We start from the raw sequence: 26,054 nt of genomic DNA on the forward strand, positions 1-26,054 counted from the left end.
ATTAAATATAGGAGCAAACGGGAGAACCCCGAGAAAAACCCAGGGCACAATATGTATTATTATTAAGTGTTATATCCTACGATTATGTCCTATAAGATAGAGGAGACGGGTGATTAATGAAAATGAAATGAACTCTTTAAGTTACACGTCCCACGGTTATGTCGGCTATGCTAAAGAAGACAGTGATGATAAGAAATGAATGAAATAGTGGAGTGAATAAAGTGGGAGGAAACGGGAGAACCTCGAGAAAACCCATACACACGGTGTTTGTCCACCACAAGTTTCACTTGGAGCGAGCTGGGATTGAACCAAGGATCCCATGCACCAGAGGAGAAAGCTCTACCACTGTGCCACCGCGGTCCCTAATGAGTGAATTATTAACGGAATTAATGAAATGAGAATATTGGAAGAAACGGGAGAATCGTGAGAAAACTGAGAGACATGATGTAAACTGGAACTGGAATCGAAAAGGACCTTCGCACCAGAGGTGAGCGTTGTGTCACTGGAGTCAGCATGTGCCCAGGGAAGAGTTTGGATAGAAAAATAAAAAGTTTGAAAGAAAATATAAACCAGATCTGCAGAAAATCATTGGTGACTTTAGCGGGTAGTCAAAGGCAGAAGTCTATCCAAAGGTTAGGAAAAATATAAATGTCAAAAAGGTAAAAAATATATTTTTAGTGCAGAGAAACAAATTCAGTATATAGATAGATAGATAGATAGATAGATAGATAGATAGATAGATAGATAGATAGATAGATAGATAGATAGATAGATAGATAGATAGATAGATATAGATATATAGATATAGATATAGATATATAATTAGTCGTATAATAATGCTGCATGATTATAACGTTAATTATTACTGCAAAAATAATCAACGAAGTAAAGCAAAATGGTAGACAGCAAAGGCCAAGTGCCCTTTCCGGTTCTGAGAGTGGTTAATTTCCAAACTCTGTGTAATTCTCAGTGGTTTATATATATCCAAAATATCAACCAATATTTCCTACCATCATTATTGAAGAAAATATTTTGTGTATGTACGTATATATGAGAGAGGGAGCAGGTCTACCGAAAATTAAATTCCTAAAACCACCCTTCCAGAAAACTAATAAATCTTGAGGGTATTTTTTATAGGTCCGTTACCCCCCTCCCCCACATTCAAATAGTAGAATATTTTGTAGTCAGCTGTTATGTGCGTCTTATGTGCGCTTATGTGCGCCGAGTTTCAGCTTATGTGCGCACATATTTACACAAGAAAAGGGTGATAGAAAAGCGCACTCCAGGGTAACGCCTGAGTGCGACATTCGAATCCAGACTTCAAATTTTTGTGCCAAGTAGTATTCCATATGTGCGCTTATGTGCGCATAAAATTTCCATTTGTGCGCGCACAGGAGCGAAGAAAATCGATAGACAAAAATGTACAGAAAATTCATGACTTGCTCTAAATCAAAGAATAACAACTTGAGATTTCTGCAGCAAATAATACTCCATATGTGCGCCTAAGTGCACATAATATTTTTAGTGTGCGCTCGAACAAACGCAAGATGTATCGTATTGAAAAATGTAAATCAGAGAAGTTCAAAGAGCGCACTTAAAGCAATGAAATAAGATACAAACTCAGAACAACATTTGTTCTTTTTTGCGTCATATTTGCCCTTATGTGCGCTCAATATCATTTTCTGTGCGCACATACTAACACATGAAAACGATGATAAAAGTGCACTCCATCAGAGAAACCCATAAGTATGATATTACGACTTCATGTTTAGTTGTGAAGTAGTATTCCATATTTGTTCTTATGTGCGCATATAGTTAACATTTGTGTGCGCATAGAAAGAAGAAAATCGATAGACAAAAATGTACAGAAAATTCATGATTTGCTCTAAATCAGAGAATAACAACTTGAAATTTCTGCAGCAAGTAATACTCCATGTGTGCGCCTAGGCGCAAATTATATTTTTAGTGTGCGCACAAACAAACGCAAGATGTAGCGTATTGAAAAATGTAAATTAGTCAAGTTCAAAGAGCGCACTGAAAGCAATGAAATAAGATAGAAACTTGAAACAACATATGTTCTTTTGTGCGTCAAATTTGCACTTATGTGATATCAATAACATTTTCTTGGCGCACATACTAACACATGAAAACAATGATAAATGTGCACTCCATCAGGGAAACGCCTAGGTATGATATTTGAATTAGGACTTAATATTTAGTTGTTACGTTGTATTCCATATGTGCGTATAACATTTTCATTTGTACGCGCACAGGAAGGAAGAAAATCGATAGACGAAAATGTACAGAAAATTCATGACTTGATCTAAATCAAAGAATAACAGCTTCAGATTTCTGCAGCAAGTAGTACTCCATACGTGCGCGTAAATGCACATAATATTTTTAGTGTGCGCATAAACAAACGCAAAATGTATCGTATTGAAAAATGTAAATCAGTGAAGTTCAAAGGGCGCACTTAATGCAATGAAATAAGATAAAAACTTAAAACAACATTTGTTCTTATGTGCGTCATGTTTGACCTTATGTGCGCTCAATATTATTTTCTGTGCGCATATACTAACACATGAAAGCGATGTTAAATGTGCACTCAATCAGCGAAACGCCTTAGCATGATATTTGAATTAGGACTTCATATTTATTTGTCAAGTAGTATTCCGTATGTGCGCTTATGAGCATATAAAAATTTCATTTGTGCGCGCACAGGAACGAAGAAAATCGATAGACAAAAATGTACAGAAAATTCATGACTTGCTCTAAATCAAAGAATAACAACTTGAGATTTCTGCAGCAAGTAGTACTCCATATGTGCGCCTAAATGCACATAATATTTTTAGCGTGCGCACAAACAAACGCAAGATGTAGTGTATTGAAAAATGTAAATCAGTGAATTTCAAAGGGCTCACTTAAAGCAATGAAGTGAGATACAAACTTCGAACAACATTTCTTCTTATGTGCGTCATATTTGCCCTTATGTTCGCTCAATATCATTTTATGTACGCACATACTAACATATGAAAACAATGATAAAATTGCACTCCGTCAGGGAAACGCCTAAGTATGATATTAGAATTACAACTTCATATTTAGTTGTAAAGTAGTATTCCGTATGTGCGCTTATGTGCGAATAAAATTAACATTTGTGCGCGCGCAAGAACAAAAAAAAATCGATAGACGGAAATGTACAGAAAATTCATGACTTGCTCTAAATCAAGGAATAACAGCTTGAGATTTCTGCAGCAAGTAATACTCTATATGTGCGCCTAAGTGCAGATAATACTTTTAGTGTGCGCACAAACAAACGCAAGATGTATCGTATTGAATGTTGTAAATCACTGAAGTTTCTTCATACTCTCTCAATATATATATATAGAGAGAGGCGCGAATCCCAGGGTAGCTTTAGGGGCTATAGCCCCCCTTGACGCTCAGGTATATGCTGGATAAAGTGGGCTTCAATCCTGCTTTACACTGGAATAAGCGGCAAACTATGGTTTACCCTTGATCATATCCTGGATCCGCCATTGTATATTATATATAATATGAGCTATACCATTTGTAAATATGCCCCCCCACCCATCTCAGAACTGGCTACGTACCTGGTTATCAATATAATTTTTCTGCATAATTGATATCACTATGCATAATACATTTTAAAATCATTTTCGGTTTTACATAAACGTGAGTCATATACAAAAATTAATCACGGTTTCCGTATCTCAGCAGGTGCGGTGTGAGACCGGAATACCGGATCTGTTAGAGTGATTGGATTTCAGCTTTGCTTAAGAAAAGTTGTAAAAAAAAAAAAAAATCCTGCTGATCAGGAAGATCAGTTAACCTAAGAATTTGAAGTTCTGAAAGCAGGTAGTCTCTAATTAAAATAGACCGTGCATGGTTGTTAAACAAAGTGTTTCAATAGAGGTTAAAATAGAGTCGAATCGGAAACCCTACGATTCAAGTCTTGTACCCTATAAATTAGGGCGCTTGCTGGTATTTTGGAGTTGCCAGGTTTCAATTCGAAAGTATTCACTAACGATTTTCAGAGGTAATGAAAATAATGTTCTCGGGATCTAAAATTATTCAGGATTCCGATTTTCACACACTAAATCTCGAATTCTGTCAGACTGCTTTTACGTTGGAGTGATCTACACAACGAAATCCTTGTCTTTATACTCAGAGCTCGCCTTCCTACCGTCTCGATCCCATTCATAAACTAGATCATGCAACGATTGAAAATATTATAAATTCTTAAACCTAGCTAAAAGAACTCACAGTGAGTGGAAGTCCTATTTTGATGAAACTTGGTATGCTTTCCTAATATCTACAGGAAACCGTATAGACAAAATTGTAGTTGCAAAGCCAACGAATAACAACAGGATGGCGAAAAATCGTAGGTAATAAGTAAACCATACATAGGGGACAAAAGCCAATTTCATATTTATGTCTTACAGGAATAGAGTTAGAGAAGAACTAACTTCACCAATGGATTTCTAGAAATATTCCAGTCCGAACTGATAAATTATATGGCCCAGTTCTCATTTATAAATCTCGTCGAAGATTCAAAATAACAGCTTTCAAGATGGCGGTCATGATGAAGTACCTTCTCGCAGGTGGTGAATTCTATCCATTATCTATCCAGAGAAACTTTGTATCTATTGCTTTATTCCTTTGCAAAAGAAAAAAAAAAGAAAAAAAAGAAAAGAAAAGTTTTTCGTCACCTGTTATATCTTTTACTTATCTATAGGTTCTAAGTCATTTGTTGTACTGCATAAAATTTTAGATGTGTAATTTCTTCTGGATACTGTGCCTGTATGCCAACTCCTACTAAAATCGGGGTTTCTACAGTACTGTATAAGGAATAAAATCTTAATGCGTCACCAATTTCACTTTTAAGCAAAAATGACTGTTTCGTAAATACTTATGAATAGATTTTCATTTCTTATCGCCAATTGAATAATAATGTAAAATTTATATTTTGTTATTCGAACAAAGTTTAAATACTAGCTTAAAGAAATAAGGAAGCACGTCTCAGTACCTAAGTTCAAACACATCCAATCCACGGAAGTCGCTTCACAAGTAAAAAGTCAGACATCTGTAGGATGTGGCCTGAATACACAATACCAAATTCTAATAGGAAGATTTGTCGCAACACCCTCTCGATTCACCTGAACTTGACATAATTTAATACACAAGATTCAGAGGCCGTCTGCACCTGGTCAGTTCCTAAAATCTCAAAGTTACGAAGAATGCAGGATGCTTGAGGTTCAGTTGTTCCAGTCTGTCTGACGTCTAATAAGTTCAGTCCAACCCGGCTGAGTCAAGTAGGTTTTATCATTGTGGGTAAAAATAACGCCAAAAGTGGTACTCACAATCTTTTATTGCACCTAACAACTACCACGAATATCCGGTGTCTAGTCTACTCGGAGACCTGGGTTTCCGTATGTTGATCCGGCTTTTGGTTCAAAAGCTTTTTAGGGGGACCGATAGATGAATAGAACACTCGCAGGAGCTCTAAGATTTTTTAATATGTCGCCAAAAAATAACTTATAATTACTATTATTAACCCTTTCGAGACCAGCCTTTTTTTCACGTTTTCGTCGACTTTAAGTTAAAGAATGATAGCTCAAAGACTATTTACCCGACTGATTTACATTTATAATACAAAGTTCAAGAAATCAAGAGGATTTATTTTATTTGAAAAATAAAAAGTAACCTATTCTGGGAGGGGCGATCGGGGCAATTGCCCCCTCTGGATCCGCTCATGGCTGAAGCACATTAGTGTATGCTGCTCACCGGTTGCGGAACACTGGCCTCGTGTTGACGACCTCGGAAGCTTCAGAATTGATTAAAAAGCATACTGGTATAATTCTAAATAGGTACTAACGTCATTATCAAAACTTTTCCTGTCCCCGATCCTCCGCTCGAAAAATGTTTATGATGTAACAGTCAGAGGTGTAACCAGGATTTCATTTCTGGGAGGGTCCAGGCCCCTTCCAAGAAAATATTTGGCAATGTGTAACTGGAAACGCAGTTTTTTGCTATATTTTAACGATCCTTACGAATTCGGGGGTCCTTGGATACTGCCTTTTTTTTTTTTTTTTTGGCAATAAGTAGATTGGATATGCAATTTAATCCTTATTTTAACAACTTTGAAAGTTTCGAGGAGGTCCAGATCCCCCGGACCCTCCCCCTGGCTACGTCATTGGTAACAGTCTTTAGTTCCCCAAAGTTGATTGTCTAAATAAAACATTTCAAATACGCATTTCAAGTTAAGTTAATGTTGTACAATTCAGAGTAAACTTCAAAAGACAAAAGAAATAACTCATTAGATTATTTTAAGCAAAGTTATTTGGAGGGCTCTGCTCCCATATCTGTAAGATTGGGGTGGCTCAGTACTCATCATTAACATTGGAGGAATCTCGGGCACCCATGGAGTCGCCGCCTATGCTTTGGTTCAACCATATTTGACATAGAAACAATCTTCCCGGTATCTTAATTAATGTTCACACAGGAGAGGATTAAATGCGCGCCAGATCGGTCTCGTAAGGGTTAAGGCAATAAAAAATATATAAAATGAAGAGTCTACTTACCTCATATAAAATAAAGTAGCACCTTTGTACGGTAAATGAAAGTCGAGTGAAATAAGTTGTTACAATTCAAACACAGGAACAACAAAATTTTCGACAGCAATGGGATTTTTATCTTGGAATAACTTATGTTTTTAGACTTATTGTGTAGCAGAGCAGACAACTACAAGACCAGAACTAGCCAATATATATAATTTTCTGAAATGCGAACTTACGAGTTGCATAAACATGCTGCAGAACGGCGCCAATAATTGTGATGCAGATGATAGTTGTTGGTTTCCTTCTTGATAACACACCCTCTCTCCACCCTTAAAGAGCCTTTTATATCAAGACATGTCGCTAAGACGTTTTGTTTAATGAAATCTCAGGTTTCTCGCACTTGTACAGCATGCTTTTGTCTTTCTATATCCCTGCTTTTCTACTCGAGTGCAAAGGCCAAAAATAATGCTTGACCGCAAGATTTCGTATATTAAGATTTCATCTATTTCGTTAGCAAAGAGTCTATCTATTTCTATCTATAAGCTTCTATCTTATTTCATTGCTTTAAGTGCGCTCTTTTAACATCACTGATTTACATTTTTCAATACGATACATCTTGCGTTTCTTTGTGCGCACACTAAAATTATTATGTGCACCTAAACGAACATATGGAGTATTACTTGCTGCAGAAATCTCAAGTTGTTATTCTTTGATTTAGAGAAAGTCTTGAATTTTCTATACATTTTTGTCTATCGATTTCCTTCGTTCCTATGCGCGCACAAATGGAAATTTTATGCGTACATAAGCGCACATATAGAATACTACTTCACAACTAAATAGGCCTATGAAGTCCTAATTCAAATATCATACTTAGGCGTTTCCCTACTGGAGTGCTCTTTTATCATCGTTTTCATGTGTTAGTATATGCGCACAGAAAATGATATTGAGCGTACATAAGGGCAAATATGACGCAAAAATGAACAAATGTTGTTCTAAGTTTCTATCTTACTTCATTGCTTTAAGTGTGCTCTTTGAACTTCACTGATTTACGATTGTCAATACGCTACATCTTGCGTTTGTTTGTGCGCACACTAAAAATATTATGTGCACTTAGACGCACATATGGAGTATTACTTGCTGCAGAAATCTCAAGTTGTTATTCTTTAATTTAGAGAAAGTCTTGAATTTTCTGTACATTTTTGTCTATCGATTTTCTTCGTTCCTATGCGCGCACAAATGGAAATTTTATGCGCACATAAGCGCATGTATAAAATACTACTTGACAAATAAATATGAAGTCCTAATTCAAATATCATTCTTAGGCGTTTCCCTGATAGAGTGCACATTTATATTCGTTTTCATGTGTTAGTATGTGCGCACAGAAAATGATATTGAGCGCACATATGGGCAAATATGATCCACAAAAGAACGAATGTTGTTCTAAGTTTGTATCTTATTTCATTGCTTTAAGTGCGCACTTAGGCGCACATACTGAGTATTACTTGCTGCAGAAATTTCAAGTTGTTATTCTTTGATTTAGAGCAAGTCATGAATTTTCTGTACATTTTTGTCTATCGATTTTCTTCGTTCCTATGCGCGCACAAATGTTAATTTTATGCCCACATAAGCGCAAATATGGAATACTACTTCACAACTAAACATGAAGTCGTAATATCATACTTATGGGTTTCTCTGTGGAGTGAACTTTTATCATTGTTTTCATGTGTTAGTATGTGCGCACACAAAATGATATTGAGCGCACATAAGGGCAAATATGACGCACAAAAGAACAAATGTTGTTCTGAGTTTATATCTTATTTCATTGCTTTAAATGCACTCTTTGAACTTCATTGATTTACATTTTTCAATACGGTACATCTTGCGTTTGTTTGAGTGCACACTAAAAATATTATGTGCACTTAGGCGCACATATGGAGTATTACTTATTGCAGAAATCTCAAGTTGTTATTCTTTAATTTAGAGCAAGTCATGAATTTTCTGTACATTTTTGTCTATCGATTTTCTTCGTTCCTGTGCGCGCACAAATGGAAATTTTATGCGCACATAAGCGCACATATGGAATACTACTTGGCACAGAAGTTTGAAGTCTGGATTCGAATGTCGCACTCACTCGTTTCCCTGGAGTGCGCTTTTCTATCACCCTTTTCGTGTGTAAATATGTGCGCACATAAGCTGAAACTCGGCGCACATAAGCGCACATAAGACGCACATAACAGCTGACTACAAAATATTCTACTATTTGAATGTGGGGGAGGGGGGTAACGGACCTATTTTTTATCCAATAATGAACGACAAGTTTTCACTGAGCAACGGACGAAGTGTGAAAAAGAAAGACATGCATGCAACCTCAATTGTGTAGCGACTCAAAAAAAAAAAAAAAAAAGTGTGTTTACTTCAACACGAGCAATTTGTAATCATTGCATTAGGTTGTCACGAATGATAAAAAAATCTTTAAAATTTAATTATATATAATTTGATATGAGTTTAGCGTCCCGTTCAACAGCAAGGCTATATGAGACGTGGTCCTACAGCTTAACGTGGGATCTCGAACCACATGAAGTCCCACCGAAAATTTAACTCGTGTTTCCAACACTAGAGAGACGTCTGCTACCGCTTAGTCAAGATGGATCTCATATATAGGCCTACATATGTATATGTTTCTCGACCTCGACGGGTTTTTTTTTCTTACCCTCTAAAATGATTCCATATCAGACCAAAGTAACTCATGAGGGGAAAAAAAAACTCAATTCAATAATATTAAATGGTGCTCCAAGTTTTAAATTTACATTATAAAACATGAGACAGGTGTACCTTGTAAGTTTGAGACGGCTAGAGGCAGTGACGCATATCTTGTATCAGGACAATGAAGATACATATAATCATATTTATTATTGTATCGTACCGTCATGGCGGCCATGTTAAAGTCCACCATCTTGGATTCAGGTTCAAAATTTCTAATACAGAAGAATTCTAAGACGCCATGTGGCATTTCGTTTTGGGGTGACTTTTCACCCCAAACACATAATGTTATATCCACTTAATACCACTTAATCCAGTGGTGCCCACCCACCCTCATGTCCATGACGCATCCCCCTCAATTGTCCATCCGTAGGTGTTCTTCCATGAAAAAAAAAATTATTTCGATTAATTTTTACACCTCCTCAAACATATTTATATAGATTTTTAACCCCCACCCCAAATATTTCAATGACGCAGTTTGCGTCATAGCCCCTCCTTGTGGGCACCCCTGCTTAATCACTTAATACCAATTAGCTTCATCATATACGCGTATGTTTATTAACTTAGAATTGTCCTTTCAAACTTACAAATTATCTTTGCTTGATGTTGTATAGTGTAAATGGATTCAAAATTTGAGGTCGCATGGGGTACCATTTAATATTATTCAACCTCTTGAACCCTTATCAAATTTAATTGAGGTGGATTGACCATTTTATATTAGGCAAATCATACTCTATATAGAGATTTAATTAAAATCCTTAAATAGTCATTGTTCGATTCTAAGGATTCTTAAGAGTTTGAATACAATTTTAAAAAATTAAGTCTCGAAATCTTAAAAACAAGAAAAAGAATTGTGAGAGTGGAATGCCTGTAATTTGAGACATGTTATCTTAAGGTGGATCACTAGGTGTTCTCGATGCTATGCTAAACGCTGCTTGAATAGTGCGGTGTTGCCAGATAATGTCGAGTGTATACTGATGCCAGATAATAAAGGAAGTAATTAGGCATTCTGCTTGGATACTTACTGGAGAAATTAGTTTTCGACCCTCACCGCAATTCACAGCTAAGTTCCGCTTCTTGAACTGCGACGCTAGAATCCAAAATTTTTCTTATTGTAACTACAACAGTAAACGTACAAATTTGGCAACAACACATTATGGCGTTCTGCGCAAGTTTCTTCTCAAAATCTATTTCCTTAAAAGTAAATTAACATTTAAATAAAATGTAAAATATAGCACGAAAAACAATATATCTATTTCGTAATAAGATCATCAATTTAAAATATCGTACACATACAAATAAACGTTTCATAAAACTGAGCAATTCTATTAAGATCTAACAGCAAGTGACATCTTGTGTGCTCATTATAAAACGAATAAAATATTTTCTCTTATTTATTACCTTTTTCGATATCAGAAGACACAACAAAATGAATCAGTGTCTTATGTTGTAGCTGAAACATACTGTAACTCTATCTTATACTACAATATTTATAATATGTAATGTTTCATTGCACAGTAGTTAAGGGAATGAGCTAAAATACGTACTGGCTTCCGGGTGGTGATCCACCTTGATTAGAAATAATACATTTGATCGGTTCTGAGACAGTACATTTTGTTTCTACAGCATATTAGTTGAAGTTACAAAATGTTCCCCATTTTCCATTGAAACTACTGGACGCAATCTATAACATTTTGAAAACATTTACCTTCCATTATCTTGGATCCCTTGACTTGCTCATGTCGAAATTTCATATGTGAACTAAATAAATAATCCGTTCAAATTAAAACCTACTTTTAAAAATGAAAAAACCTGAAAGTTTTTATATCTTTGGGAAAAATTTTGGCCTATACTATTTGATCCCTTAGTTTGCGCAAAGTTGAAATTTAGTGTTCAGACTAATTAAGATGTTTAGAATCGAATATCAAATTCGAACTCAAACAATTGACAAGCTCTAAAACTATGTAATATATTCGTCAAACCTTTGACTCCCCCTTAAGTTTAGACTCTTTGTGCAAGTTGAAATTTTGTTTATAGACTAATTAAGACTTGTAGATTGGGACTAACATTAAATTCGAAGACAAAAATTAAAATGCTTAAAACTATGTTTATTTTCGGCAAAACTTTGACCCCCATAAATTTTGATTTCTTCATTTGTACAAGTTGAAATTCCGTGTGTAGACCAATTAAGACGCTAAGAATTGCAAAAGACCTAAAACTCATTATTCCACCATTGGACCATCTTGCTCTCCTTAGACTTTAATAGAATAATTTATTTTCTTGATATGTATACTCCATCGTCCTGAAAATATCTGGTACAGTAGTTGTTTGAGTGATATTTGTCATGCTTTTAATATTGAAGAAAGAACAAATTGTTTAATTTTTGTTTAAAAGAAAAGAAACAAAGAACATGACAATGAAAATTTCAATTGTTGTATCATTTCAAACAATATGATATGAGCACTTGTAGTTTCCATTGGAATTCGATCGAGATCTCTTAGAGAGGCACGTACGCAGGAATTTATTTCGTGAGGAGTCCAAATAATTTCGTGGGTCCAAATTCAATATGAGGTTAAATTATATTAAAATTTGTAAAATCAGCTCCAAAATTAGAGTAAATTTACTAGAAAATCGTAATTTCGGGAGGTACAAACCCCAGAATCCACCCCATGCGTACACCTCTGATCTCACGTGATGATGAAGAACGTTAAAGAAGCCATATCTATGCCTTGATATGTTTTATCACATCAAAAAATCAATATCTGTTTAGCAACCATTATGAGATTCTGCAACAAACCTCTGAGATAAGTTAAACGTTATTTTCTTAAAGATTGTAATTATAAGGTAAATGTGGAGCCGCGGTGGCTCAGTGGTAGAGCGTTCACCTCTTGTGCTTGGGGTTCTGGGTTCGAACTCAGCCCCCGCCAAGTGGACTTTGTGATGGACAAACACCGTGTGCGTGAGTTTCTTCGGGATTCTCCCGTTTCCTTCCACTTTCTTCATTCCACCATTTCATTCATTACTCATGATCACCGTCTCCTTTAACCTAACCGGCATAAACGTGAGACGTAAAATTCAAAAGATTTTCTAAGGTAAATGTGCAAAGAATACAACAATCTTAATTGCCTATCATTAATTTGAACTTTCGAGTAAAATTTAATGTAAAACATATTAGGATTCTTTAAAAAAAAAAAAAAACTATTTTATCGTATAAAAACATTCGAGTAAATTTTTAACGAACAACACTCAACTATTCTGTCACTATTTCGTTCGTTGTTAAGTGACAGTGATCTTTACAAATAATAATAATAATAATAATAATAATAATAATAATAATAATAATAATAATAATAATAATAATAATTATTATTATTATTATTATTATTATTATTATTATTATTATTATTATTATTATTATTATTATTATTATTATTATTATTATATTAACTAGTATTGCGTACAAGATTTCAGCTCACTGTACACAGTAGGTTAAAATCGATCTTAATTAAAATATCCAGCTGTTTAAATGTAGGTACAACATTGTAAAAAGTAAAGTTCTGAATTATCGCACCAACCACGCTAAAAGCTAGATACCATATGTTTTATGCAATTATTTACGAACTCTGTTATATACAACAATCCCTCAAATAGCGACATCTATTAGCGTCAGACAGGCAAGTGATAGCGCACATAACGCCATCTTTTAGCGTGGTTCTTTACTATTAGAAATTTCCGTAACGCACTAAGACACGTATTTGCCGTTTACTGTATGGAATTCTTATTGTGCATATTGTTTTTTCTGCAACCAGCATATCAAATCTGTTAAAGAAAGTTGTATAACATTCCAGGATACCAAGACGGACAGACTGACATGTTTCCCTTTTATAATTAGGATATTAATCTTTGAATTTAACGTCCAGCGCTTATGCCCTTTAGGCTAAAAGAGACGGATGGTTACTGAACTGAATAATAATGAACAAATTGGTGGGATGAAAACGTGGGAGGAAGGAGGAGAATCGCTTGAAAACCTACAGTCGGGATGTCATCTCACCATAAACTCACATAGTCTCGAATCAAACCAGAATCCTTTCACACTACAAACGAGCGTTCTACCACAGAGCCACTGTAGGCATCAAAAACATATTTATAACTCAATTCTTCAAATATAACTAAAAATATTTATATGCTATAACATAGTTGTAAATTAAAATGACATCAATTACATTTTTTAAAAAATTCCACCTGTATTCCTAAATTTTCTCGCCACATTTTCTTACATTAAATTAAGTAATATTCTACACTGAAGAGATGTGAACTAAATTCAAATAGACTCAAAGCAACATCTTCAAACTTCTTTAGAAAGATATAGATTATGCCAGATTTTGAATTGATAATTAAAAAAGTATTTATTAAAAAAGTTACTTGTGCAATTTAGAAGAAACTCATCACTCATCATTAGATTGAAACCTAGAGATCGAAAGAATCCGTTATTTTGGAATGGAGGTTCTTTTCCCATAAAAAGCCGGCTTCTCTTCAGGAAAATGCCTTAATTTTCGGTTTTTGTAACTTTTTAAATTTAAGTATCGCAATTGTTTCCTCGTAGTGCATTCTACAAGTAAAAAGAATTGTCTTGACAACATTCATTAATTGTGATTCACAAGATTCCGTCATGGCTTGCTAGATTGATTTTCAAACTGACATTTCTTCGGATACCAGAAAGTGTAAAGTATGCAACCTAACATACACATTGTGTCAGTTGGGTTGCCTAAGTACCTAATCCAGTGTCTTCAATAAAATGAAATGAAATGAAATCTTTAAGTTTTACGTCCCAGTTTATACCGGCTAGGCTAAAGGAGACGGCGATGATGAGAAATGAATAAAATGGTGGAATGAAGAAGTGGAAGGAAACGGGAAAACCTCGAGAAAACCTACGCGCACAGTATTTGTCCACCACAAAGTTCACTTAGTGCGAGCTGGGATCAAACCACGGACTCCATACACCAGAGGTGAACGCTCTACCGCTGAGCCACCGCGGCCCCTCTAGTGTCTTCAAGTTATACATAACTTGCCATATGTCTTTTACAGGTTGCTTAAATTCAAACTGGGAGAGTTGGGTGCGCGGTGGCGTTCACCTCCGGTGCTTGGGGTCCCTGGTTCGATCCCAGTTCGCGCCGTGGAGACCTTGTGGTGGACAAACACCGTGCTCATGGGTTTTCTCGAGGCTAGCTTAACCAGCATAAGCATGGGACGTAAAACTCAAAGATTTCATTTTTTTTCAAACTGGGAGGGAAGAAACGGATATCATAAACAAAGAAATAGATACAATACCATTTCAGCTTTGGTATAAAATTTCGCTTCGATTTTGTTCTCCGTCTAAAAACACTATTGTGAGTTTCAAATATTCTATTAGAATCTAGAATAATAAAAGTTCAGATTACGAAATTAAAGATATTAACGGCAGTTTTGGGAATGATGTAAGATTAATGGTGGTAACGGTTCGAAACCCGGTCAACTAAGTTTGTGGTGGACAACATCGTGCCCGTGGGTTTTCTCGGGGTACTCCCGTTTTCTCTCACTTTCTCGTTCCACCAATTTTTGCATCACCACTCACTTGCCTTAATCATCGTCCCCCTTAGCGTAAAGGATATAATCGTGGGACGTTAAACTAAAAGATTTCATATTTTCTGTTTTATATCATGTGATGATGCTGGAAAGAGGCAATTGAGTATGTTCATTTCCTAACTGTATTCCTGTTGAATTTTAACGACCTCAATAAATGTTATGAATACAAATTGATAAATTTGTTGCCTATAATCTTCATAACATGTATCTTTGATTCGTGAAATGTGATTAATTAAAGTTTTAGATAATGCAAAAATTTTAAACAATACTGCTGATAAAAGAAATCTAACCACTACATTTTCAGATTACGTATTACTAATATTATTAAAATATTTACTAAAACATTTTTTTAGTAGTTGAAAATTACTCTCAAAAGCTCTACAAGCAATTTGTTAGAATTAGAAAACCCACTGCGTCCCCTCATTTGCCGGGGAGGCTAGTACGGAAGTTCAGTGGTAAAGCGCTTACCTCTGGTGCCTGAGGTTCATGTTTCGATCCCCGGCCAAGTAAGTTTACGGGTTTACTCCCGTTTCCTCCCATATTCTCATTCCACCAATTCTTCCATAATCATTGTCTTGTCTTAATCATCTGTTTCTTTAAGGTAAAGAGCATTATCGTAGGACGTTAAATTAAGAAATCTCATTTCATTTCGCTCATTTACCATTCTTTTTCTTTCTATCAAGTAACCAATATTTCTTTAATTCTTGAATGTTTCGTGTTTTTTTTTCTTATGTTATCTCGTGTTATAGTGCGATAAAGAAAAGTAGAAAGCACTGTAATTATATATATATATATATATATATATATATATATAAAATTATATATATATATATATAATCCTGTAAAATTAATACAAGACCATAGGCCGATAAGTTTGATTTCTTCTCCAGCTAAAATATTCGAATCAGTAATCTGTAAACACCTGTTTAATCACATCTCACGATATCTCTCTGATTCCCAATACGGTTTTAGACATAATAGATCAACAGTAACAAATTTGTTGAATATAAGTCAAGCAATTAGTGAAGCTCTTACCGTAAGGTCTCAAATTGATGTAGTGTATACAGATTTTAAGCGAGCCTTTGATTTGATTAATCACGAAATACTTCTTAAAAAGATTAAAGGATTTGGTATTTCAAATGAATTAATCCGACTATTTAAGTCATATTTAAGCAACAGAATCCAATATGTAACATATAATAATTGTAAATCTAAACAATATTCTGTATATTCTGGAGTACCACAAGGATCCAATTTAGGGCCTTTGCTATTTTTAATTATGATAAACGATTTACCTGAAGAGTTCCAATATTTTTCGTGTCTAATGTTTGCTGATGATACTAAATTATACAAACAAATTTCTACAAGAGATGATTGTGAAAAATTACAGAGAGATCTGGTGAGGTTGAGTGAATGGTGTCAAAGAAACAAATTTGAACTCAATATTTCAAAATGCAATGTTGTAACATTTTCAATCACAAAGAAACCTGTTATATTTAAATATATTATAGGGAATCAAGTACTGGAGAGGAAAGAAGTTGTCAGGGATCTGGGAGTATGGTTTGATGCAAATCTAAAGTTTACATATCATTTGGATATCAAAACAAATGAGGCGTTTAAAATGCTTGGATTTATTAAACGATCGTGCTGTCATTTTAAAAACATAAAAACAATATTAACTTTATATAACTCTTTTGTAAGAACAAAATTAGAGTACGCTTCTATAATTTGGGAACCATACTACCAAAAACCAAAGCAACAAATAGAAAAGGTACAAAAGAAAATGTTAAAATATATTAGTTATAAAACTGATAATATACCAAGTCGTTATGTATCTTACAATATACTTCTCAGGAGGTTTCAGTTTTTGTCACTGGAGGATAGAAGGTTTATTCAATGTGTATTGTACTTGAAAAAACGTATTGATAACCAAGAGGATAATATGTCTTTCTTAGGTAAATTACCATTCTATTGCCCACGTCAAAACCTGAGATTCAGACAAATGTTTTATATGCCTGACAACAAAACAAATTTAGCAAAAAACTCTCCGTTGTATAGGATATGTGATAGAGGCAATAAAATACATTCTATGGGACTGGACATATTTCAATTAAGATGCTCAATATTTAAACAAAAATGCCTCCAAATGTTACTTAATAAAGTGTAAAGATTGTTATTATATCTGGTAGTTATTGACTGTACGTGAACAAAACAAGAGTAATGGCTAGTTGTTAGAATTACTTTACATGTAGCACATTCTGCACCATTATAAAATTAACAATTTGTGCTTTGTAATTGCCTTCGGGTGTTAAGTACAAATAAATTATTATATATATATATATATATATATATATATATATATATATATATATATATATATATATATATATATATATATATATATATATATAAAAGTTGAAATGCTCAGAAAAGCCCAAAATTTCCTAAGGTAAAAATCTCGTGGAAAGAACTTCGGCTTTTTTCTATAGAAGGACTTTTTTCTCTCTCTGTCGTTCCCGGGTTCGATTCCCGGTGGGAGCACGTCATAAAAGTGTAAGTTTTTTGTTCAAGCCAGCCATGCTGAATGAGATTTTCCTCATTCACACCAAGCAAATACCGGGATGGTACCTAACATAGGTCCCAGGCCGTTTCTTTCCTTCACATTTCTTTCTTCCTCTCCAATTCCTCGTATAATGTAATCTCCCAAGGATGTCATCCCTCGTACGTGACCGGCTAACATGGCCATAGATGCCGAAAGCCGTTTCTAATCCCTAATCCTAATCCAAATTCCATTTTCTCTCTCCAGCCCAGGGGGGGCGATCGGGGCGAAGAAGAGGAAACTTTCTTATTTTATATATAAATAAACCCATCCATAAAAAGTTTGCAGTTCTTGAAACTAGCTCTAAATAGCAGCATTACTACTGACCGACCCTCCCCCCAGAAGTCCATCCTGGATCCGCCCCTGCTCGAGCCCTTGCATCTCTACTCAAATCATAGACCCAAACTACTATTCAGTAAATTTCTCCATCAAGATTTTTCCAATAGCAATGATTTATGTCGTATCGTAAGCTTGGCACACTCAAATGTTGTACTATCCGTGATTTCGTTGCATGTTGCATCTGTTTCTAATTAGTGTTCATTGTTTGGTAGGTTCGAGTTTAGCGTCTCTTTTCAGAATCATCGTGGTTGTACGTTACTTGGACCAACAGTTTAAGATGGGGTCCGAAGCACCGTAGTGCGTTCAAATGTCAAAGCTCTCCCATCGGAGCTCAAACCTGGGACCCTGTGCACCAAAAGCGCAAGCGCTAGTCACCACATCAGTTGCGAGAAGTTATTAGTGTTCATTAACACCACTAGAACAGTAGTTATTAGTATTCTTGTTAACCTGCCAAAACTGCTTCGACAGTTGTCAAGTTGCTCTGCCTGCTCCATATACTACGAAAGTGAGAAGCAGACTATGCTGTCCAATGGCAACGAGTTAGAAATTATTCTTTTAAACAAAGTGATTGGCCTGGATATAAAATATATGAGTGCAATCGGAGTTCGTCATTTTGATTGGATGTGGCCAAAACAGCGTCCTCTACTGACAGAAAATGATCATAAACCCAGGAATGTAACAATAGTGGCACGCCTGTAGCCAGCCCCAAAATGTAGGGGGGGGGGCAATCCAACCATATTATAGTTGGTCCTGATCAAGTGTCCTTCAGTGTGTAAAAGATACGAACGGGCACACGGTCCAATGGCACCCCACACCATTACATCTAGTGCAAGACTGACTTAGTGATGCAAAATACAGGTGTCGCTTCGCCCAGTCGCGTGTTACGGTAGCGCCAGATACGTATACGACCATCATGATGCTGTAGCGAGATTTGTCTGGAAATAAGATTTTCTGCAATTTGTTTCTCAATGAGTGACGTTCACGACACCATTGTAGTCTCCCATCCCTATAGTGTGCAGTCACTTGACGCCGTATAAATATGCCACAAGAAATATAATTGTTCATGAGAACACTGGGCGCTGTGCAACAACCTCCGTTGCTTACACCAGTGTGCAGGAGGTGGCCGTAGATACGCCAGAGATATGCACACCAGTCGTTTATCCTTGCAGTCCGTTGTATGACGCGCTCGTTCGAATCGGGTGTATGGCTGCGTAATGCCTTTGTGGGTCAATCATGCTCTTGGGCTGCATTGTGGCCGTTTTCCTTACAATACGAGTACCAATGTCGCGGAAGGATAAACCATATTCAGGATACAACAGTATTCATCCGCGATCGACGGCCGAAACCTGCTGGAAGGACTACCCCATTCGTTGATGAGACATCTTTTGAACTTATAAGCAAATTCATGTTACATCAACCTTTGCCTATCATTGAACTGTGGCTCTCTGATCGGCCTTTGTTTGCTGTCACCAGATGGCATACCTGGCCCCCCTGCTGCTTCACCACGTTGTCGTGCTAAGCAATTGTTAACGATGTCTCCTTTCAGGTTGCATCTGTTTGCACTACTACTACTACTACTACTATTATTATTATTATTATTATTAATAATAATAATAATAATAATAATAATAATAATAATAATAATAATAATAATAATAATAATAATAATAATAATAATAATAATAATAGGGTTTAGAGGAACTTACAAACAGAAGAAAAAATTATAATATGGTTTTTATAGAAAAGGTACTTGAAAATATATCTTACAATGAAAATTGTTTACATAAAATTGACTTCAAAGTTCCAAACCGCAGTATAAGAGGTAGTACAATTTCACTCTCGCTACATTGGAAATCTGAAATTTTAAGATTAACTCATTCTTGTAGGCAGTAGCGCCCGAAGAAAATTTTCTAGGGCGGACATCTCAATGGTTCCTATATTACTTCTAGTATTTCTGGTATTTAACACGTTGGCTACCAACGTCCCATATATGGGACACAGCGGATTTTATGAGGGACCGATTCATAGACATAAACCGCCACTATAGACCGGTCATAAGAAAATTACCTTACCCACAGACGAGCCCGAGCGTCTCACATATGGGACGCTGGTCCTTGGTGAACACCAATGCGTCCCAAATATGAGACGTTCGTACATTTTGGAAGTATATTATTTTGTGTGTGTCGGTAGCGAACGTTTAATATACGTGGTTTGCTATATTATGTTTACATTTTCGTCAGTCAAGGAAGGCTGGGCCCCAACTTACCCTTCTCTTCGGGTGACTTTGCTTGTAGGTGATTTTACATATATATATATATATATATATATATATATATATATATATATATATATATATATATATATATAGGGATACGGACAAAATCTCGCGGCCGAAACATCGCCGCCCAAAATCTCGCCGGCCAAAACCTCGCGGGACAAAATCTCGCCGGGCCAAAACCTCGCCGCCCAAAACCTCGCGGGACAAAATCTCGCCGAGCCAAAACCTCGCGTGGCCAAAACCTCGCCGCCCAAAACCTCGCGTGGCCAAAACCTCGCCGCCCAAAACCTCGTGGGACAAAATCTCGCCGGGCCAAAACCTCGCCGCCCAAAATCTCGCCGGGCCAAAACCTCGCCACCCAAAATCTCGCCGGGCCAAAACCTCGCCGCGAATGAGACTTTTCTTTAAAATTTACCCAATGTGTTTCTTAATATGCAATTCCACATTACAAATAATAATAATAATAATAAGAAGAAGAAGAAGAAGAAGATACAAAACATCGTGTGCGTGGGCTTTCTTGGGTTATTTCCGTTTCCTCCCACTTTCTTTATTCGATCATTTCCTTCATCCTGGTCATCTACGTCTCCTTTAACCTATAGGACATCAAGGGACGTCGTAAAAACGCATATATTATTTCATACTTTCATAAATATTATTAGATTTTTGTTAAAATTTTAAGTTTTTGGATGTTCCAAAGTTCACGAAACTAACCCCGTTAGTTGTCATTACTTTCCTTATGCAGACTTTCTTTCCCTATAACCAGTTTAAAAACATCCTGTCGCCCTACATTCACATTGAAATCCCCTAATACAGAAATAGAATTTCCATATGGTATCGCGGGTCTTGGTCAAATACCCGTGATACTTCTTCTGAAACAGCGTCTTTTATACCGTCATCCTTATCATCTGTTGGAACATTTACATTTTGGTCAGGCGAGATTTTGGGTATGGCGATATTTTGGGGCGCGAGGTTTCGGCCCGGCGAGATTTTGGCCCGCGAGGTTTTGGGTGGCGAGGTTTTGGCCCCGCGACGTTTTGGGCGGCGAGGTTTTGGCCAGGCGGGGTTTTGCCCCGGCGAGATTTTGTCCCGCGAGGTTTTGGGTGGCGAGGTTTTGACCAGGCGAGGTTTCGGCCTGGCGAGATTTTGGGCCGCGAGGTTTTGGCCAGGCGAGGTTTTGGTCCGCGAGGTTGTCGCCGCGAGGTTCTGGCCGCGAGGTTTTGTACCCAAACCATATATATTAGTGTGTTCGCTAGCAACATTCCGCTAGATGCAATTTTCAAACGATTAATTTTGTGTGTAGAATTTCGTCCTGAACCCCCCCTTCCCTTCCGCCAGAACAACTTGTTAAGTACATTCCTGTAATGAACCTTTTCGGTAGATTTCTTTAATGAACTAGTGTAACTAGTGCAAAAACAAAATTGTTCCTACTGTAGAAGTTCTTACGCAACGGCAGGCACGGTGGCTCAGTGGTACAGCATTTATCTCTAGTGCGTGGGGTCCCTGGTTCGATCCTAGGCCAAGTAAGTTTGTGGTGGACAACATCTTGTCTGTGGATTTTCTCGGGGTACGTACTCCCGTTTCCGTCCCACTCTCTCATTCCATCAATTCATACATTATCATTCAGTTGCTTTAACCTTTAAACGCTGACCGGGATTTCAACGAAATCGTAAACACTCACATTAGGGGCCGTAGTGATCCCCATAATTATCACAGAGTCATGATTCATACATTGTTGGAAAGCCTATGGATCACAGATTCCTACGAAATAACACTTGTGCAATTCACGCTTTATTCGTAGAGGAAAAAGAAGAAGAAATAGAAAAATAAAAAATATTTTAAAAGTAGAATTTGGGAAGCCCTGGCAACCCTTATAATTACCTTACGCTGACAAAATGAAGCTCATGTGTAGGCAACACTCTTTTGACAATAGTATGAAAACGTAGTAGTCATTGCTACAATACAAGGCGAGAAAAAAGTTCAGAACCAAATGTCTAATTAAAAACGCTAGGTATATCATTTTCGAAGGGCGGTTGAAGACCTTCACGGATTCAGGCCTGGTGACCCCCTCCCCCTAGTTATCACTGAATCATGATTCATACATTGTTGGAAAGCTTATGGATCACAGATACCAACGAGGTGACGCTTATGCAATTCACACTTTATTCGTAGAAGAAGACGATGAAGAAGACAGAGAAAAATCCGGAAAAAATATATTAAAAAAAAAAGAATTTGGGAGGCCTTGAACACCCAAAATTGGTCAACTTTGAATCTCCCCTATTCCACACACATAACCAATAAGTACTTTTGCGAGGTATTATCGTATAGGGGACTACTTTATTGTTTTGCATAAAAAAAAATTATGACTGTACTCCCAAGGGGGGAGGGAGGATGCCCCCATAATACTGATGAAAAAACAATAAAAATTCGATTTTACCCTTCCCTCCCTCTGCCGTGGCACTCTTCACAAACATAAAATGCATGTCGTTGGAGAGCTTCATCCTTCGTGAACACATTGATACCAAAATTATCTTCGTGCCTTAATTAGTGGCTGAGCTATGAAGGTAGAAAGCCATGACGCAGATGTGTGTCAATAGGCGTTTAAAGCTTAATCATTGTTTTAGCCTAAAAGGGCACGATATTAAAATAGGTACAGAGAAGTCACAGACTAAGGATTGCCGGTGTAGTCGAGCTATCTAAGGAATTAAGCTGAAGATCATGAGACAAATACCTATCAGGGGCTCCAGTCCCTCTGAAAAGCATGCAACTGCCTTCGATAACTGCCTTCGATATTTCTGTTTCTCTGGCCCTGTTCAGATCGGTACAGTTTCTTCCAGGAAATCTCTCGGGAGGACTTCACCCATCTGGAATTAGGCAACCGACCCTCCCCAAAACTGAGGAAAATGAAATTGCGATTATATGTGTCACTTGTGTGCACGATACCTCTTGTAGCAAATAATGGTCCAGTACACCCAGGGCCGGTCCTAGGCACTTTGCCGTCCCGTGCAACGGCGCCATTTGCCGACCTCCTTTCTCCAGAAAAAACAAATCTCAAAAGCAACGACTTTAAGTATTCCATCATGAACAACGAAGGGGGAGGGCTCGCACTCAGAAAGGTCTAAACTCTACAAATACAGTTTTCTTGTGTCCGGTTTTTTCTTTTTATGTTAGTGAAGAATGAAGCAAACACCTACAGAGGAAAGATATCAATCGTTTTTATCGAATTCAATATCGAGCTTCAATCTCAATATATCAGTTTGCAATTCTAGTCCAACTTGCTCTTTTATCTTGATTTCTTGATTTTCCTTCTACATCTGTTAAATTTAAAAAAAAAAAAAATCCACCTTCAATGATAAGAAACCTGTTTGTGACAAAGACAAGACTAGTTTTTATTATCAAAACTGTGATAACTAACTAAATGGAGCAGGTGTTTGCTACCGTTCGAGATTTGAGTTCTTATATTTGACAACAATCAAGCAATTCATGCTGGGATTTGTTTGATCGTTTGCTTTAGTACTGTCCATGTGACCTTAAACTAATGCGACCTAAACATGATTTATGAAGGTAGTATTCAAATAGAAAGTCAGCTTAGTAAATTTAACTACCATCATCATGAAGTCTGATTTCAACCAGAAATATTTATTTTAAATAATATTGTTATAACAGATCTTGCCGCCCCCTCGAAACTTGGCTCCCAGTGCAAATATATGTGTTACATATATATGATGGAGCACCCGGTCCTGAGTACACCCTTAAGGTTAGTGTAAAGGGACAAGTTTTTGCCGATAGATGTCGCTACAGTCTTCGTATCTCTCCCATGTATTTTTCACCTTTCACGAAAATTTACAATTTCTCTTACAAATTTCAACCTAGAGACTTCAAATTTTTAGAAAAGGAACTTCATAACCTATTAAAGGGAACAATCCGTGCCGATTTTTTATTTAGGATTTTCTTCACTGTTGAAACAGTTCCAATGTTAAAGGTTTGGGTATTCATTTCAACAATCAAGCCATTTCAACAATGAAGAAAATTCTAGATAAAAAAAAATCGGCACGGATTGTTATGAAGTTCCTTTCCTAAAAATTTGAAGTCTCTAGGTTGAAATTTGTAAGAGAAATTGTAAAATTTTCGTGAAAGATAAAAAATATATGGGAGAGATACGAAGATTGTAGTGCCATCTATCGGCAAAACTTGTCCCTTTACACTAGGGTGACCAAATCGTCAACTAGAAAAAACGGGACACCTTTTATTTCTGGATAGATTGCTCCCCTAAATATATTTTTTTAGCCTCTCCGTTCTCTCTCTCTCTCTTTGTATCTCACAAAAAGGGCAAATTTACACTTTTTCGTTTTAAAACCTATTGAAAAGGTCGTGGAATTAATTACATAAGTAACTATCAGCAGCTAACAGAAAATGAAATATTTGAAAACATTACTAAAAATATATGAGCGCTCAAATCTGTCATCGACAGGATTTATAATTACTCTCAGCATCGGATTCCAACTCCTTTTATTTGAATTTTCTTACTTTTAAACATTATTTCACTTACAACTGATTTTATTTATTTATTTTATTTTATTTTTACTTGTACTTTTATAGTTCTATACCTCTGTTCTCCTTTCGTAGTGTTACATCTTAGAGGGGTATTAGTCAAGTCACGGAAACACTGTACTGTACTGATGACAGCGCCTCAATGCACCCAAACTGAGAGTAAAAACAGGTTACATTTGTTCCCCATAAGACTTTCAGCCCCTTGCACTGTTGTCTTCGGAGTGGGGAGGCCTAGGAGGGAAAACAGTGCAGCCACCACATCCAATATTGCAAACGTCGTAATGACGTTGCTCAGTAATTAGACATATTCCAATATAATCACATTGCTTAGAAAAAATAATATAAATTAGGAAATTTTAGCGATTCAAAAGGTTTTTTGTACCGAATGTACGTAAATACGGGACATTTTAGCGTCCCGGTAGAATTTTTCGGGACACCGGGAATAGTAGTGAAAATACGGGACAATCCCGTTTTTACGGGACGGTTGGTCACCCTACTTTACACTAACCTTGCTCGCCCTTGTCCTCCCGGACAAAATTTTCTGTGAGAAAGCCTATGCTAATAGAAATTCAAAATTACGAGTATAAGAGTTGATTTTTTTTAAAAAAAATAAAGTAATTAACGTTCTTGTCTCAGAATCCGGAGATCCCGGTCTCAAATCCTCACCGAATTTTTCTTCACCTACATCAGATGAATGTTTAATAGTAAGCCTATCTTTAAATATAGGCTCTACCCGACTCTCTTCCATTTCCATACGTATTCTTGTTCTTTGTAGTGTAAATTTGACTCGAAGACTGTTTTTGGAAGTTTGTTAGAGAAATGAAGTTAAGAAAAGCCCTGTATATAATGACTCACATATTTTCTTTTCTGTCTTTTCAGGTACAATGGACAACAACTGTCACAACTTCTACCTGCATTACGGTTTGGCCTTTCTCCAGCCAACAGATAGGCTCGACCTCAAAGATTAAAGCTTCAATTTACAAAGTATTGAACTGTTCCAATAAGAAAAAATCAATATAATTAATATTATTTACAATAAGCTTATGGTAAATTAAAAACATTTTTATGTATAAATTTATAGATATTTTATTCAAGTTTTATTGATTAACCAATACACCTTTTTTACCTAAGTACACTAGTGCGAGGGTAATCCCCAAAGTAAAATCTATTTTTTTTTTTTTTAGAAATACAAAGAAACTTTTTTCCATTAGTGTCAGGCCCGTATCCACGGGGGGGCAAGGGGGCCGGGCCCCGCCCTAAACCTTGGCTGGCTGCCATAAAATTTCACGGTAGGCTTGCAAATGCATATGGTGATGAAGTATAATATGAT

At 36.4% G+C, this 26,054-nt stretch overlaps 1 protein-coding gene across 1 annotated transcript in view; it reads left to right on the plus strand.

Moving 5' to 3' along the window:
- The window catches only part of LOC145694420 (uncharacterized), a 26,891-nt gene extending 1,093 nt beyond the window's left edge, over window positions 1-25,798 (plus strand). The window contains exon 2 of the mRNA XM_081770624.1: window positions 25,604-25,798. Within this exon, the coding sequence (XP_081626750.1) occupies window positions 25,604-25,673 (70 nt within the window). The 3' untranslated portion in view covers window positions 25,674-25,798. The remainder of the gene's footprint in view (window positions 1-25,603) is intronic.
- Window positions 25,799-26,054: the final 256 nt, after the last annotated feature.

Source organism: Thermobia domestica, chromosome 9, assembly GCF_964235325.1.
Source record: "Thermobia domestica chromosome 9, izTheDome1.hap1.1, whole genome shotgun sequence".
Lineage (NCBI taxonomy): Eukaryota > Metazoa > Arthropoda > Insecta > Zygentoma > Lepismatidae > Thermobia > Thermobia domestica.